Source organism: Nothobranchius furzeri, chromosome 4 (assembly GCF_043380555.1).
Source record: "Nothobranchius furzeri strain GRZ-AD chromosome 4, NfurGRZ-RIMD1, whole genome shotgun sequence".
In the NCBI taxonomy this organism is placed as follows: Eukaryota; Metazoa; Chordata; class Actinopteri; order Cyprinodontiformes; family Nothobranchiidae; genus Nothobranchius; species Nothobranchius furzeri.
Genome location: NC_091744.1, coordinates 82346661 through 82361907, shown reverse-complemented (window position 1 = coordinate 82361907; position 15247 = coordinate 82346661). Strand labels below are relative to the sequence as shown.

At 46.4% G+C, this 15247-nt stretch overlaps 1 protein-coding gene across 2 annotated transcripts in view; it reads right to left on the bottom strand.

Moving 5' to 3' along the window:
• Window positions 1-1104: 1104 nt before the first annotated feature.
• cmip (c-Maf inducing protein) overlaps window positions 1105-15247 on the bottom strand; it is a 32192-nt gene continuing 18049 nt past the window's right edge. For both annotated transcript variants that reach the window (XM_015965170.3, XM_070550511.1), the window contains 17 exons: window positions 15047-15088; window positions 14860-14922; window positions 14695-14775; window positions 13849-13952; window positions 13544-13648; window positions 7776-8228; window positions 6770-6835; window positions 5534-5560; window positions 5389-5437; window positions 5205-5312; window positions 4553-4669; window positions 4335-4475; window positions 2690-2737; window positions 2444-2590; window positions 2254-2359; window positions 2113-2183; window positions 1105-1294 (listed from right to left, as the gene is read on the bottom strand). In XM_015965170.3, coding sequence (XP_015820656.3) covers window positions 1241-1294; window positions 2113-2183; window positions 2254-2359; window positions 2444-2590; window positions 2690-2737; window positions 4335-4475; window positions 4553-4669; window positions 5205-5312; window positions 5389-5437; window positions 5534-5560; window positions 6770-6835; window positions 7776-8228; window positions 13544-13648; window positions 13849-13952; window positions 14695-14775; window positions 14860-14922; window positions 15047-15088 — 1782 coding nt within the window. In that variant the 3' untranslated portion in view covers window positions 1105-1240. The remainder of the gene's footprint in view (window positions 1295-2112; window positions 2184-2253; window positions 2360-2443; window positions 2591-2689; window positions 2738-4334; window positions 4476-4552; window positions 4670-5204; window positions 5313-5388; window positions 5438-5533; window positions 5561-6769; window positions 6836-7775; window positions 8229-13543; window positions 13649-13848; window positions 13953-14694; window positions 14776-14859; window positions 14923-15046; window positions 15089-15247) is intronic.

Below are 15247 nucleotides of genomic sequence, written 5' to 3'. Positions count from 1 at the left end.
ATGTACACAAACCGGGTCCTCGGTACGGAGGCCGGGACAGCTGGCCAGATAAAACAGGTTTGGCTAAAGTTTGTGTTCCCAGGGCCAACCAAAAATGTCGGAGATAAGAAAATATACAACTCTCGGCTGGTCCAGGGTCCCACCCGCCAGGCATCTTCAGCGGGCGGCACAGGAGGACAAACAGCAGGATTTGTGACCCTCATCGCCATCGAGACAGTCTGGGAACAACAGCTATTGTTGGACAGTGGAGGGACCAACCGTCCTGCTGAGATCCTTACGAAAGCGTTGAGTCTGGAAAAATATGTTCATTCAAGCTGTTAAAAAGGTTGTTTTCCTTTCGTTTCATCTGCTAGCTGGGAGGTTGGGGTCTTAGTGAGACCTGAGGACTCGTTTCAGTTCAGTCCATCCACTCAGGAAGCTGCATCAGGTCAAAAATAATCCAGACATGAAACACTTTTCACCCAAACTTCATCCAACCAGGGCAGAACCACAGGGAGGGTTAGGGGGGACTGGGGTCAGAGGGGACCAGGGTCAAACAAAGCTGGGGTCAGAGGTAGCCGGGGTCAGTGGGGTCAGGGGTCAGAGGGAGCTTGAGTCAGAGGGACCAGGGGTCAGGGGGGACTGGAGTTAGAGGGGAACTGGGTTCAGGGGGGACCGGGGTCAGTGAGAGCTGGAGTCAGAAGGAGATGGGGTCAGAGGAACCAGGGGTCAGGGGGATAGGGGGTCAGAGGGAGCCGAACTCAGGGGGGACCAGGGTCAGAAGGGAGCTGCAGTCGGGGGGACCGGGGTCAGTGGAAGATGGAGTCAGAGAGGACCGGGGTCAGGGGAGACCAGGGGTCGGGGGGACCGGGGTCAGAGGGACCAGGGGCCAAAGGGAGCCGAGGTCATGAAGGACGGATTCAGACAGCTCCCAAACAGACAGATTAGAGCAGGTCTTTAATGTCTGTAAAAACAAGCTCCGCCCAGGAAGTAAGAGCAGTGGCGATGTCCATAAAGAGTTGCTGACTCCTCCTTCCTGATGTCTCCACAGCATTTGCGAAGAAGCCTCCTCTGACCACAGTAAAGCGACACTTGGAGAGTTTCAGGTCTGAGAATGATGTTGATGGGGCAACACCGGTGTAGTGTGTGCGCGCATGTGCGTGTGTGTGTGTGTGTATGCATGCGTGTGTGGGCGTGTTCGTGTGTGCGTGTGCGTGTGTGCGTGTGCGTGTGTGTGTGTGGTGGGTGGGACTGTGAAGGATCACCAGGCCTCCGTGTATCGGACATCAACGTCCTTCAGGTTGGGCAGTTTGGCCTGAAATGAAAATCAGGAAACAGGATTCAGGAGCAGCGTTACCATAGCAACCACATCACTGACACATTGGTGGAGGTGCAAATGCACCATCAACTGTAAAATCCAAAAGGAAAATAAAACTGGTGGTTAATCCACATCCTTTTATTTATTTCTTCTTCTAATTATTATTATTCTATATTATTTCTTATTATATCATTCTTATTATTTCTTATTATATTATAATATTTTTTTCTTAAGAAATGGAGAATGTCGCAATGCATCGTGGGTAGCCATGAAAGCCAGGCTTTTGGCTAACTGGTGCATTTGCAGCGGCACAAAGTCAAACCTGCTTGTTTCTGTTCTAGTAACGTCCTGAGACGGGATCCTGGTCCTGGAGGGCCGGTATCCAGCATGTTTTAGTTGTTTCTGCAGAGCCTGGTGAGCTGCTGATCAGGTGAATCATCTACTGAATCAAGCGAGCAGAGAAACAACTAAAATGTGCTGGATACTGGCTTGTTTTATCTGTTTACAGGATTTTCATTGATACAATTTTCATAGTTCTCATTTTTAACAACTAAATATTCAAAGTTTTTTAACGTCTACCAGAGTCAGAGGCATATTTAAATAAACAGGAATATTATTATATCTTATATTCGTATTAATAATAATTCAGAATCTTATTCACTAAGCGGCCCAAGCAGTTTTAAGTGAAACGAGGAATGTCTGAATAAAAATATCACAAAGACAGTTTCCCCATTCTTCAATTACAAGCGTCCCTTTGTGGTGGTCGTGTCAGAAACCCCCGACCTACAGGAAGCCGCGTGGTTCCGTGTTCTCACCTTCAGGTCTTCGTATGTGTCGGCCGTGAGTTTGGTGCTGTTCATGTTCAGGCTGCACAGGCTCTTCATGGCTGAAACACACAATCAGTTTAACTCGCTGCTGTTTTCACCCCTCGGCACGGCGTTTGAGTGTTTCCTTACAGCTGAGAGCCAGCAGCCCAGCATCGGTGACCGGAGTCTCACACAGGTTCAGGACCTGAAGGCAGGCCAGATGCTCCGATAACAACCTCAGGCCTGCATCTCCAAACTGCAGAGAAGAAGCAGAAAATGAGACATTTATTCCCACGTGGTGGCGTAGGTTATCATCAGCCTGTTGGGGGGTGTCGTGCACCTGCGTGGACCAGAGGTTGAGCTGTTTGAGTGAAGGCAGCTTGATGAGCTGCTCAGCACAGGCACTGGTGACATTGGTGAAGGCCAGGCTCAAGTTCTCCAAGTTCCCAAAGGAGCCTGAACTCAACAGGCGCGCCAGATCGGCATCCTGCAGCGGAAAGGAAAAGTCAAAAGATCTGAGAAACCAGATGTTCCTGCCGCTTGTGTCATCGTGGGCAGAGAGACAGGTCCTGCTGTCCAATCTCACCGTGGACTTGGAGGGCAGAGTCAGCCTGGTGGGGCCTCCTTTTCTTTGCTGGAGACAGAAAAAACAAACAGAAATGAGTCTGAGCTGAAGGAACCCCGTCAGCTAGAACAGACGTTTGGACCACTGGTTTAACATCTATTAAGATGAAAAATCAAATGCATGCTAAAACAAGAACAACAACAATGACAATAATAATAATAATTATTATTATTATATTATATTAATTACAATAATAATAATGACTATAAGTATACATTTTAATAATAATAACAACAATAATAATGACAATAACAATAATAATAATTACTATAATAATAATGATGATAATAATAATAATTATACATTTTAATAACAATAATAATAACGACAATAATGAATAATAATAGCAATAATTATAATAATAATAATGATTATAATAATTACAATAATAATTATAACAATTATAATGACAATAATAATAATAATACATTTTAACAACAATAATAATAACAACAATTACAATAATTATAATAATAATGACAACAATTTTAATAACAATAATAATAACAACAATAATGACCATATTATAATAATAATTACAACAATTACAATAATAATTAAAATGACGATAATAATAATGACAATACATTTTAATAATAATAATAATTACAATATTAATAATACTAATAGCAATAATAATGAAAATAATAATACTAATAATAATAACAACAACAATAATAATAATGAAAATAATAATAATAATAACAACAACAATAATAATGAAAATAATAATAACGACAATAATAATAATAATAACAATAATAATAATAAAAGCAATAATAATGACTCCAATAATAATTCTTTTTATAATATAATAATATAATTATGTTTATTTATTTGTCAGACGCTTTTATCCAAAGCGACTTATAACCTGTAGGGCATGTTGTGATCTGTGGGGGAAACCGGAGTACCCGGAGGAAACCCACGCACGCATGGGGAGAACACGCAACTCCATGCAGAAAGACCGCAGCAGAGTTTTGAACCTGCAACCTTCGTGCTGCAAGGCAACAGTGCTAACCACTGCGCCACCATGCAGCGGTTAGCACTGTTGTCTCGTTATAATAATTATTATTATAACGACAATAATAATATTATTAGTTAATATCTCATCAATTTTCATTTCTGTTTACACCAGTTATGTAAAAGTAGGAATAATAACTAAAACAACAAGGTTACTTTCATCAGAAAAAAATAACAGAGGTGATTTTTGCTTTCTTATACAAAAAAAAATCAAATATGAGTCTTAAAAATTATTTCCTGCCAAATTAAAAATATTTTTTTAATCCCTCATAAGCAGAGACAAAAAGTGAGTTTGGTGAAAGCTCTCTAGAGCCCTAACATCACAACATGATAAATTCAATTATGCAAATGAGAAAATAAAGTTTTAAAACCAAAATAAGGTTTGAAAACAGCTCGTTTAGCAGAAGAAAAGGTCTTTGGCCAACTGTCGCCCTCCTGTGGTGTTTTACTGACAATACAACAAACAGGCGACAGCAAACCTCCTAATAAAACCGATTTATTTGTCCTATTCGATTTAACAGAAAAAGTACATCAGACTAGTTCCAATAATTCATCTACAAATTTGTCTGTTTATCTACAAACTCACCAGTTCCTTCAGCTCTCGCTGTCGGTCGCAGAGCTGCTCGTACATCCGGAAACCGACCCGCGTGCTCTGCAGAGTGGAGATGATCTGCAGCTGCGTGTCTTTGTTCTCGATGATGTTGTACTCCAGCATCAGACACAAGATCTGCAGACGGAAGCGACACGTTCGTACACGCGAACACAGCTGAACAACAACAGTAAACAAACAAAAGAAAGTCTGACCTCCACCATGGTCTGGTTTCCTCTCAGGGCCAGCAGCATGCATGGACCCAACTTGTTCTCAGCCAGAGAAAGAAGGAACTTCTTGGTTTTATAGCAGGAACCCATTAAGATATGAACCTGAACCGGAGGAAGAGGAGCCGTTTAAACACCCGCTCACATTTGTGCATTTGCACATTTACTGAATGAATGTAATATAATGTAGAAAAACTAACTCATTCACAATAATGGACAAAATACCTTCAATTTACATTACGATGAATAAAAAACCAGAAAAGACTAATTCTGCATAAATCTTTATTTAAAACATGAAAGACAACAAAACCCCCGGGAGGTAAAGCATCAGTTTTATCAATATTAATATTTTTTTTTACCTAAAACAGTTAAACATGTTTTAGTAAACATAAAACCTGTAAATATGGAGATATTTAAATGATTATTTAAGGTTTTCATTTGGCAGATTACATTTAAATTATTGATTAGTCGTCACACGAAACGGGATTAATAATCTGGTGAGTTCCGAGTCGGCTTTTTGTTTCCAGAATATTCAGAAAATGTTTTTCATCTATAAAAAATAAAATCTGTTTTTGTCAGACAGAACCTTGAAGAGATTCAGTTTGTGACCTCCAGAGGAATTTGACCTCCGTGAACTCACCATGCTGGCAAACAGCTCGCCGTCGTCGTCGCAGGCCACGCCCCCAGGACTGTACAACTGGAACCAGCCATCTTTACCGGAGCGCACGCTGAGCAGGCAGGAGTGCACCTGAAGGCCACACGGACAGAACAGAGGGTGAGTTTCCTCGTTAAAACGTTCAGGCGAGCACAAAAACGTCACTCACCTCCTGCCTCGGATCCTCTGCAAACCTCTGGATGACATATTTCAGCTCCCTGTGCACGCACGCACACACACACACACACAAACGTCAGGCTGTTTTAGAGCCACGCTGTCAGTGAAAAGCAGCTCACGATGACTGAAGTACTCACTTTGTGAATTTGCCGTGCGCCAGGGCCCTGCAGAGAGAACACAGACTGTGAGACAGACGATCTAAGAAAGACGTTTCTGTCTGGAGGTGCTTTTATGTTCAGGTGAGACTCAAGACTGGGAGCTAGCTCGCTGTAGTTTAGAAGCTTCTCGGTTTGAACCGAGAGGCTCATCAGAAGCAGAAGTCCAGTTACGTGTTTGACCTTCATGGAACTACCGAACCACCTACAGAGGGAACCCGGTTCGGTCCAGTCTTCAGGCTCTTTGGTTCCTGGAGTGTGCGCCTGGCTCCAGAGGGTCCACAGACTGTTGTTGCCTTCCTTGATGACGCCTGAAGCATCAACCAGGTAACAGTGGCGCAGGTGAGCGCAGGTGCATCGCAGAGTTGGAGAAACAACAAAACACTTGCTAGTTGTCGCTAATGAAGCCGAGGATGAGCTAACCAATGACAGCTCTAACAACAGCAGGCTCTTGGAGGTTCATCCCTCCTGAGAGGCGAGTTAAGGTGGCTCACCTGCATCAGCTTTCCTGCCTCCTGAGACCCCATTAGGAACATGGACATGTCCACGGAGAGAGACAAGAATATGGAAGGCAGGGGACACAATGGCTGTTGTTGGACGGGAAACGGAAGCGACACGTTTCTGAGTTCTCTGTGAAGCTTCGGACCATTTCAACAGAACCTGACTAATTCACTTCAAGATCCTAACGTCTCAAAACTGGGAAGATTTAAGCCTTTAGAGAAGACCATGAAGCTTCTGTAATAATGTCCCAAAGTGGAGGCGTTCACCCACAATGCACCACAGCGCACACCTGATCCCAGCTATCGGCACGGTGGCGGAGGGCTGATGGTTTGGGCCACGTCCGGAGTCCAACAAAGTGTTCTAGAGACACCTGTGACTCTGTCCCACAGCTGAACCGAATCGGGTCATGAAACAGAACCATGGTCCAAAACAACACCAGCAGGTCTTCAACGGAACCAGAGTTCAGAGAGCTCAGCCACACGAGATGGAGCTGCGAGGCCGGACGGGACTGATAAAACATTAAACATCAGATCCTAAAGAGGAAGTAATAGTTTACCGTCTCTGTACTTCAGTCTCAGCGGAACCAAAACGATTGTTTACTGTTGTCTCACAGAAAAAAAACAGCTTCATTCCAGTCATCTCTTTCCTTGGATTAAAGCCGGTTTACTTTGTTTTTAGGTCAAAACAAGCAGCTGCAGGATGAAATGAGATGCTCACTCTTTAGGGAAGGGGATGGGCTGCAGCAGGCTGGCCAGAGCAGGTCTCCAGTCGTCGTAGTCCGACCTAAAAACCACAAAAGGAAGTAAGAAAGCAGTGAAGACAAAGGAGAGAAGGATCCGCCCTGCAGAATAAAAACACAGAAGCATGTGAAAGGAGAGCGGAGCGGCGCTGACGCAGGTAAACAATGTCACGGGAGCTTCTGCAGCTTCACGTTACACAGCTGAAGTAACCCCAGCTTTGTGAGACGCCACAAACCCACGAACACTGTCGCTTTTTAATCCACGAGCTCCAAGAGGGCGCCTACGCCCCGACGGAGCTGCCGCAGCAGGTGAGTCAGGCCTGTTTACACATGGATCAGTCACAAACTGGAACGCTCTGCTCTGTTGACATCAGGAAGTTCAAAGTCCAGCTCTCGTCTGAGTCTAAGAACCCGATCATCTAGATTTCTGTCTGGAAAAGAGAAAACGTCTAGAAGTAATCCCTCCTCTCTGATTGGTCAGCTCTAAAAGCATTCAAATGTAAGAAAACAACAAACGAATTAGAAAACTAAGATGGGGGAAGTGAAGAAAACTACTGAGAGACTAGTTGATTAATGAAGTTCGGTTTAATTTTTATCCAAAAACCGGCGTAAATTCCAGCTGTCGGGAGATGCCCGTGAATGTGCGAGACTCTTATTGTGAAGGGTTATAGAAAGCTCTGAGTTCTTCTTTGGATGCTGCAGTGTAAGTATACCACCTCATCTCTATGGTGTTAGATCATCATTTCATTATGGCCGGTTTTATATTTTACTAGACGGTTCATTGTTTCCAGACACCACCACGTCTTTATTTTGTACATTTTTTCATCCACACAGCCCAAGGTAGGAAACAACCTGAGGAAATGGTCATTATTGGAGCTGATGTTCATGTAGAAAAGCCTTCAGACTCAAATACGCCAGCTCCACTATTTCCCTTTATTAAGTACAGCTTTAGTCTGACTTAAACAGCTCGACGAGGAGACTCACAGCATCTTGAGGATGAGAGCGAAGCAGCCCAGGACCCGGTCGGCCTGCGCCGGCAGCTGGATGGACAGCGTGTTGACGGCTGGGCTGACCAGCAGGCAGTCGATGAGGTTGGGCTCGCTGTCGCCCCCCGCAGGGCCGCCCTTCCTCTTGGCGTTGGCGGAGTTGTTGTTCCGCTCCAGCTCCACCAGGATCTCGCTGGAGTTGACAATAGAGGGGGGAGGAGAGAGAGGCAGGGAGGGAGTCGGGGACAGGATGGGGATGGGGATGGGTGGGTTTGGCGGGGCAGGCGGGGGCGGCTGAGGAGGACTGGGGGCGGTGGAGAGCAGGAGCAGCGTGGTAGGAGGTGGCGTCAGAGGCTCCGGGCGCAGGAGGCGGAGCGGCATCGGAGGTTTGCGGTCGTTCTGCTGCTGGCAGCCGTTCCGGATCTCCTTCAGGCTGGGGGAGTTGTCCCGACTGAGGAGGTGCAGAAGAAAACATCAGGAATCATCACGTCAGTAAAAAAAAAAAAACCAAGAGACCAAAATGAAACGACTTGGGAGAGAAAAGACAAGATGCATCTGGAGTCTGGAGGGAATTCCATACGGTTACACTTCCTTTGGAGACGAACGCTTCGGAGAACGTTCCTCACCTGGGGGGTAAAGAAGCTCAGAGGGAAGGGGGGTGGGGGGTGTTATGGAAAAATAAACACTCACATTTAAAATTCCTGGAAAGAGTTTGTTCAGATCGGAGCTCAGCCGGTGTGAAACTCAAAAATCTGATTTTATTCCCCAGTCTGTGAACTCACCACTTACGACTGTAATGACAGATCAGATCCGCGAGGAAGTTTCACTTCCAAAGTCCGATTTTCCATTGTTAAATGGTTTGATATGACTAAAACCTCTTAGGTAAATCGCTATCAGCCCTGAAAACCAGACACTGTTTCCTTTTCAGATTTATGAATCTCAACTGGGTGCTTCCCCAGATGTTGTCCAACCAAACACACAACATCTGGAACAAACCACCGTTTAGAAGAAGACAGAAACAATTTTCTCTTAAACACCGTTGTCCTGTTTTGATTCCGTTTGTTTGTTTCTGTGTGACTGTGTGTGTATTTCCGAGGGACCTTGTAAATGAGTTTAGGGCTATAAACGGCTTAATGTGGTCTGATGACCAATCAATCAGTCAAAGCTTTATTTATAAAGCGCCTTCCCTGTCGGGAAGCCCAAGGCGCTGAGCACGGTACATGAGGAAAAACAGGTAAAAACATTAAAGTAGAAAACAAAAGGGTAAAACAAGAGATAAAGAGATCAATGAAAGCAGGGAATTAAAACCAACATAAATGACGGCCTAACTCAAACACATTCAGGGAGCGCCAAGCGGAGGAGGTGGGTTTTTAGGCTCTTAAAGGCTGGCAGGGATGGGGATAGCCTGACTGAGGGCGGCAACTGGTTCCAGAGTAACGGGGCTAGTACTGAGAAAGTCCGGTCCCCACGAGTACGACACCAAGAACGAGGGAAGACGAGCAGGCCTTGGTCAGAGGAGCGCAGAGCGCGTGATGGGGAATGTCTGTTCAGCAGCGTGGCCAGACAGGGGGGAGCACCACCCTGGAAGAACTTGTAAACAAAGACGAGGAGTTTAAAGTGTGAACGATAACAGACCGGAAGCCAGTGCAGCGAGGCCAGAACCGGACTGATGTGGTCCCGTTTCCTGGTCCCAGTCAGGAACCTGGCTGCGCTGTTCCGCACAACCTGTAGGTGGCGCAGTGATGATTGACCCAGTCCTGCATAGAAGAGAGTTGCAGTAATCAAGCCTAGAAATGACAAAAGCATGGAGTACCCGCTCCAGGTGGGCTCTCGACAGCATAGGCTTGATTTTTCCAAGGCGTCTCAAGTGAAAGAAACTGGACCGGATCACAGAGTTGATGTGAGCATCAAATTTAAGTCCAGCGTCAATTTTCACCCCCAAACTGGTGACAACTGGTTTTGAGTATGGAGAAAGAGGGCCAAGATCAGCATAACAACCCACAGCCCTGCTGTTGGGGTGAAAAACAATGAGCTCTGTCTTTCCCTCATTCAGATGCAGATAGTTGGCCATTAACCAACACTTCACCTCGTTAAGACAGGACACAAAGGACTGGATAGAGTGACCTTTCTCCTGACACAATAGAGAGTAAATCTGGCAATCGTCAGGATAGAGATGGAACGCTAGGCCATGTTTACGAAAGATTGACCCCAGGGGAAGCAGAAAAATGGCAAACAAAAGAGGACCAAGGATCGATCCCTGCGGGACCCCCCAGCAGAGCCCCTCCCAAGAAGAAAAAACATCACCCAGTTTAACGCAGAATGTCCTGTTGCGGAGATACGATCTAAACCAATCCAGAGCAGACCCTTTGATCCCAACCCATCGTTCCAAGCGATCAAGCAGAATCACGTGGTCAACCGTGTCAAAAGCTGCCGTCAGATCTAACAACAGAAGCACCACAGATGTACCTGATCTAGAGATAGATAGATGTCATTTAGGACCCTCAGTAGAGCCGACTCTGTGCTATGGCCAGACCTGAACCCTGATTGGAAAACCTCAAACAGATCAGAGTCAGCTAAATGTGAGACCAGCTGCTGATAAACGACTTTCTCAAGCAGTTTTGATGTAAAAGGCAGGGTAGAGATGGGCCTGTAATTTTCTATCACAGAGACATCAGCACCAGGTTTCTTCAGGGTCGGCCGAACAACTGCTACTTTCAAAGCAGCTGGGACCACGCCTGTGCTGAGGCTCCCATTGATAATCTGACCAAGTGAAGGGCCAAGGCACGGAAAGGCAGCCTTCCAGAGACGAGGCGGCAGAACGTCAAGTGGAGAGCCAGATGGCTTCTGCCTCGCAACAAGCTTACTCAGCTCAGAATAAGAAACGGTAATGAGGGAGCTCAGGGTGGGTGGTGATGGAGGAACTGGAACAGGGTCAACAGAGTTACCAGAAATAGCAGCTCTAATGCCTGATACTTTATCAACAAAGAATTTGTGAAACAGAGTTTCCAGCAGCTGTAGGAGGCATGGAGCTAGGCTCCTGATACACCAGAACTGAGTTTAGTGTTTTGTAGAGCATCCTGGGATTCTTGGAGTTTGTCTCAATGATGTCTGCAAAATAGGCCATTCTGGCGGCCCTCACTGCATCCTGATAAGCAACCAGAGATGCTCTGAACAACTCACGCGAGACCTGTAGGCCATCCTTTTTCCACTTTCTCTCAAGGATCTACACGCCCGCCTACAAGCCCGTGTGACATCAGAGAGCCAAGGCTCCCTCCTAGGCCGAGACTTGCAAAGCTTGAGAGGGGCAACAACATCCAGGACCTGATTACAAAGTACATCAAAGTGTTGTGAATAGTGATCAATGTTAGATGGATCAGGGTTAAAGGTCTCTAACCTTACATCCATACAGTCCATGAACTTTGCAATAGTTTCTGCATCCAGGGCTCTGAACCTAGTAGCTGGAGCTTCACACACAGGGACAGGACATGGCAACGTAACATCACAGAGTATAGGAGAGTGGTCAGAGAACACAGGAGGCAAAGTCTTGAGGTTCATGACAGGGAGACCAAAAGAGAGAACCAGGTCCAGAGTGTGACCCCTGGCATGAGTAGGGGACGATACCCATTGAGTTGGATTGAATGAATCTAGCAAATTCAAAAAGCCTTTAGCAGGCACATTGTCAGGACAGCAGATATGGATGTTAAAATCACCAAAAAATAGGACATAATAATATTTTAGGATGCATTCTGCCACAAGATCACAGAAATCATTTAGGAAGTTAGAGTCAGTCTTTGGAGGGCGATAAATCAGCACAACGAGCAGGCGGGGGGAGATGCGCGGTTCAATCAGGCACAGTTCGAAGGAAGAAAATGACATGGTGGGTGTTAGCTGTTTACAAGGAAAGCTGGATTTTAAAACAACAACCAGCCCACCACCTCTGCCCCGCGATCTGGGGATATTAAAACAGGAGCAGCCAGGTGGTACCAGCTCCAGCTGGGCGCATGTCACCAAACGGGATCCAGGACTCACAGATGCAGAGAAAACTCAAGTCATGTTGAATTAAAAAATCCCGAAGAATAAAAGTTTTGTTCTGCACGGACCTGACATTGACCAGCAGACCAAACCGCAGACCCGGGATCGCGCGCGGGCACCGTCTCCTCCAGCTCAGAGCCCGTAACCAAGCGCAGATTCTCCCAGCAAACCCCACTCTAGCGAGGTCCTCGAGCCGAATGGCCGTGGCGCGGTGCCAGCTCACCCTCAGAGCCAGTCAAGTTCACAAGGCAGGGCGCAGAGTAATCCATCAGACGTCTCGGAGCCGCCGGGCCACAAACTGGGCCGAATCGGACCAGCCGCCTCCTCAGGGATCCAGGAAGTCCAGCCCGCAGAGCCGTGTCCAGGACTTTTAAAATGGGGTGGCCCATGTGGGGCACTTTTTTATGCATGGGTGGCACCAATGGTTATGCTTATTTATGTATTTACAAAAATCGTTTATTTTTTACTTTCTTTTAAATGTTTGAGTTTCACATTGCACAATCACCATTTTTTCTCTTCATCTTCTTGTTTTGTGGTGGTTAGCAAGTCACTTCTTGTTGCATTACTGCCACCAACTGGAGTTGAGTGGGACTCTAAATACTATTTATGTGAATATGAAAAAAAATTAATAATAATACCACAGAAATGTTCTGTAGGTCTGGGCTAGAAAACAATGTGAAAGGTGCATGCTACCACACACCATTTTGGAGTTTACAACCCAAGCCTTTTGTCGACAATGTAAAGTCTATTTGAACTGGAACTTAGTGGGGTGGGGTGGCACCTGGGGTGGCCAATCAGGCCACAGGTACCCCAGGCCACTCCCTGGACATGCCCCTGCCAGCCCGACGTCTCAAGCGTCGGCTATCTCGTTTTCCCCGTCTTCCACGATGCCTCCTTCTCGAGCTGGGGCGTACTGAAGGCCGACACATCACGGCCGGGGGGGGGGGGGGGGGGGGGGGGGGAGAGCACATGGGCGGTCCAAACAGCAACGCCATCTGTGAGGCTCCCAGCACGCAGCGCCCGCCACATCAACAGGAGGACAAGCCTCAGCAGCGCAGCTCATTCATAAGTCTCCAGAGAAGCCACACCGCTCAGAAACAGCATCAGAAACAACAAAAGTGCATACAATCCAACATAAAAGCCAATAAAACACAAGGTTCCATTGCGTGAAGAGGACGAGCCGCTCGCTGCGTGCACCCGCGCGAGCTCCATCTTGAACTCCTCCGACCGACACGGATACAAGCTGCCTTCCTGGTAACATCTGCAAATGACTGCTTGTCCTGTTTCCCCCGTATTAGTCCTCTGAGATGAGGGAAATTACCAGTCATGAGTTCATCCAATCGATGGAAACACGGAGCCAAACAACAGCGGGACTCTTCCAACGCAGCAGCTTCATGAGAAATGAAACAGAAAACGAGAAGATGTGTGTAGGTTGCCAACGTTCATGTCCCTTTAAGAAGCTGTACCGCCTTGAGTCACGTAAAAATGTGACTCAACGCGATACACGTGACAGCCCCATCTAGTGGACAACCTTTGTTTCTGCGTATACCTGTAGTTATCGTCCATTTCTCGTTATCGAGGTGAAATCCTCAATATATGGTGATATTAATTTTAGGCCCTATCACCCAGCCCTAATTTCACCACGGTTGTTGTAAATGAACAAGAATCAAGTTTGAGTTTCATCCTGAGGATTTATGACCTAGAGGAGGAGGAGGAGGTGTCGTTCTGACTGACCTGTTGATGAACTCCTCGTAACAGGAGTAGATAGCAGCCAGACACACGGCGACGAGGTTCGGCAGGACACGAGGGTGAGGGCACTGCCCCGTCGGACCGTGCATGCTGCAACACGGAACAGAGCTGCACGTCAGAACCAAGTCGGAATCAACCCTGAAGGCCGAATCTTCGTTCGTGTTTTGGTGTGAGTGTGAGTGAGAGAGTGAGAGAGTGAGAGAGTGAGAGAGAGAGAGAGAGGAGAGAGAGAGAGAGAGAGAGAGAGAGAGAGAGAGAGATCTGAACCAGGTCAGACCGGCCGAGCTCACCTGTGGACAAACTTCTTGACGACCTCCATCCCGCCGTTCAGCTCATTCAGAGCCAGAATGTACTCCTGAGTGAAGAGACGCAGCCGAGGGCATTTCCCGAAATCCTGTCCCGGAACAAAAGCACACAGATTAGAGAAAACAATCCCTAATCTAGAAGATGAAGGGTCTCCGTTCATCTAATATGGAACCAACATAAAACCGCTTCATCAGCATCGTGATCTTTGGGTTTTATTCTGACACCAAAACAAAATCCTGATCAGCTGATTGGCTTCAGTCCTGGACCCCCAACGCTTCCACGGCCAAGGTTCAGTATTTACATCCAGCTGTTACTTTAGCTTTCACATTAAATGGTGTTGTGTTACGTTTCCTTTTTATTGGAACTCTGGGATTATTTGAGGACATTCCTGAGGTTTGTGACCCAAATCTGAGTCCCAACCCCAGCTTTGGGAACCATTTAAGCTAGCGTGATGCTTCCAGGAAGGATTGTAGGAGAAAACATTTTACATCAACCGTATCAATTAAGAGTATTTCAATGCTGCTTTCAAGTGACCAGAAATGTGGATTAGCCCAAGAACACCACGTTTTGGAACGTTAGCATTACTGTATTAGAATTTTAAAACATGCAGGAGGCTCCGAACCCGAAGCAGGACTGGAACCAGCTCGGTTAGGGTTGGGGTGGATCCTGGAGGATGAAGAGTAAAATCACAAACTACAACCTGAGAATCAAAATAAACATTCAGAAGATCCGGAAGTCTGGATTTTAACTCCCATTCTGAACGACAGCAGCCAGATGAAGGTTCTGGATGGGCTGGACAGAAATGCTGCAGTCCGGTCGGCAGATCTCACCATGTTGTGTTTGAGGATTCTCTGGACCACAGGAGTAAAAACTTCAATGACCACCATCGACCGCGGCCGCTCTCGACAGTGCTGCGACAAACGGGAGGAAAAAAAAGACGTAAAACAAGAAACTAAAGACGTTGCTTTCAGAGCTCCGGTTGCTCCTGACCTCACCTTACAGAAGAACTCGCACAGGTCTGGAGGAGGGTGGTTGTTCTCCAACAGAGGAGCGATGGCCTGCAAACAAACGCAGATTCAATTTTCCTTTGGTTTACCTGGGCTGAGCTGAGACAGGCAAGCTAATAACCATGCACGTGCACCCGTGCGCACGCACACACACACAGCAGAAACCCAAACTCACCACGATGATGTTCTCATGATCCTGAGCGCTGAGGTTTGAGTTCTGCAGAAAATCAGACACAAATACATCAGAAGAAAAACCTGCAGGCTGAACTGGAGTCAGATTTCAAAAAATCAACAGGTGATCGCGGATCAGCTGATCTGAAAGCCAGTTTTTTCCCCGGTCTGTGAACTCATCACTATGGAGCGCTCATTCTAACAA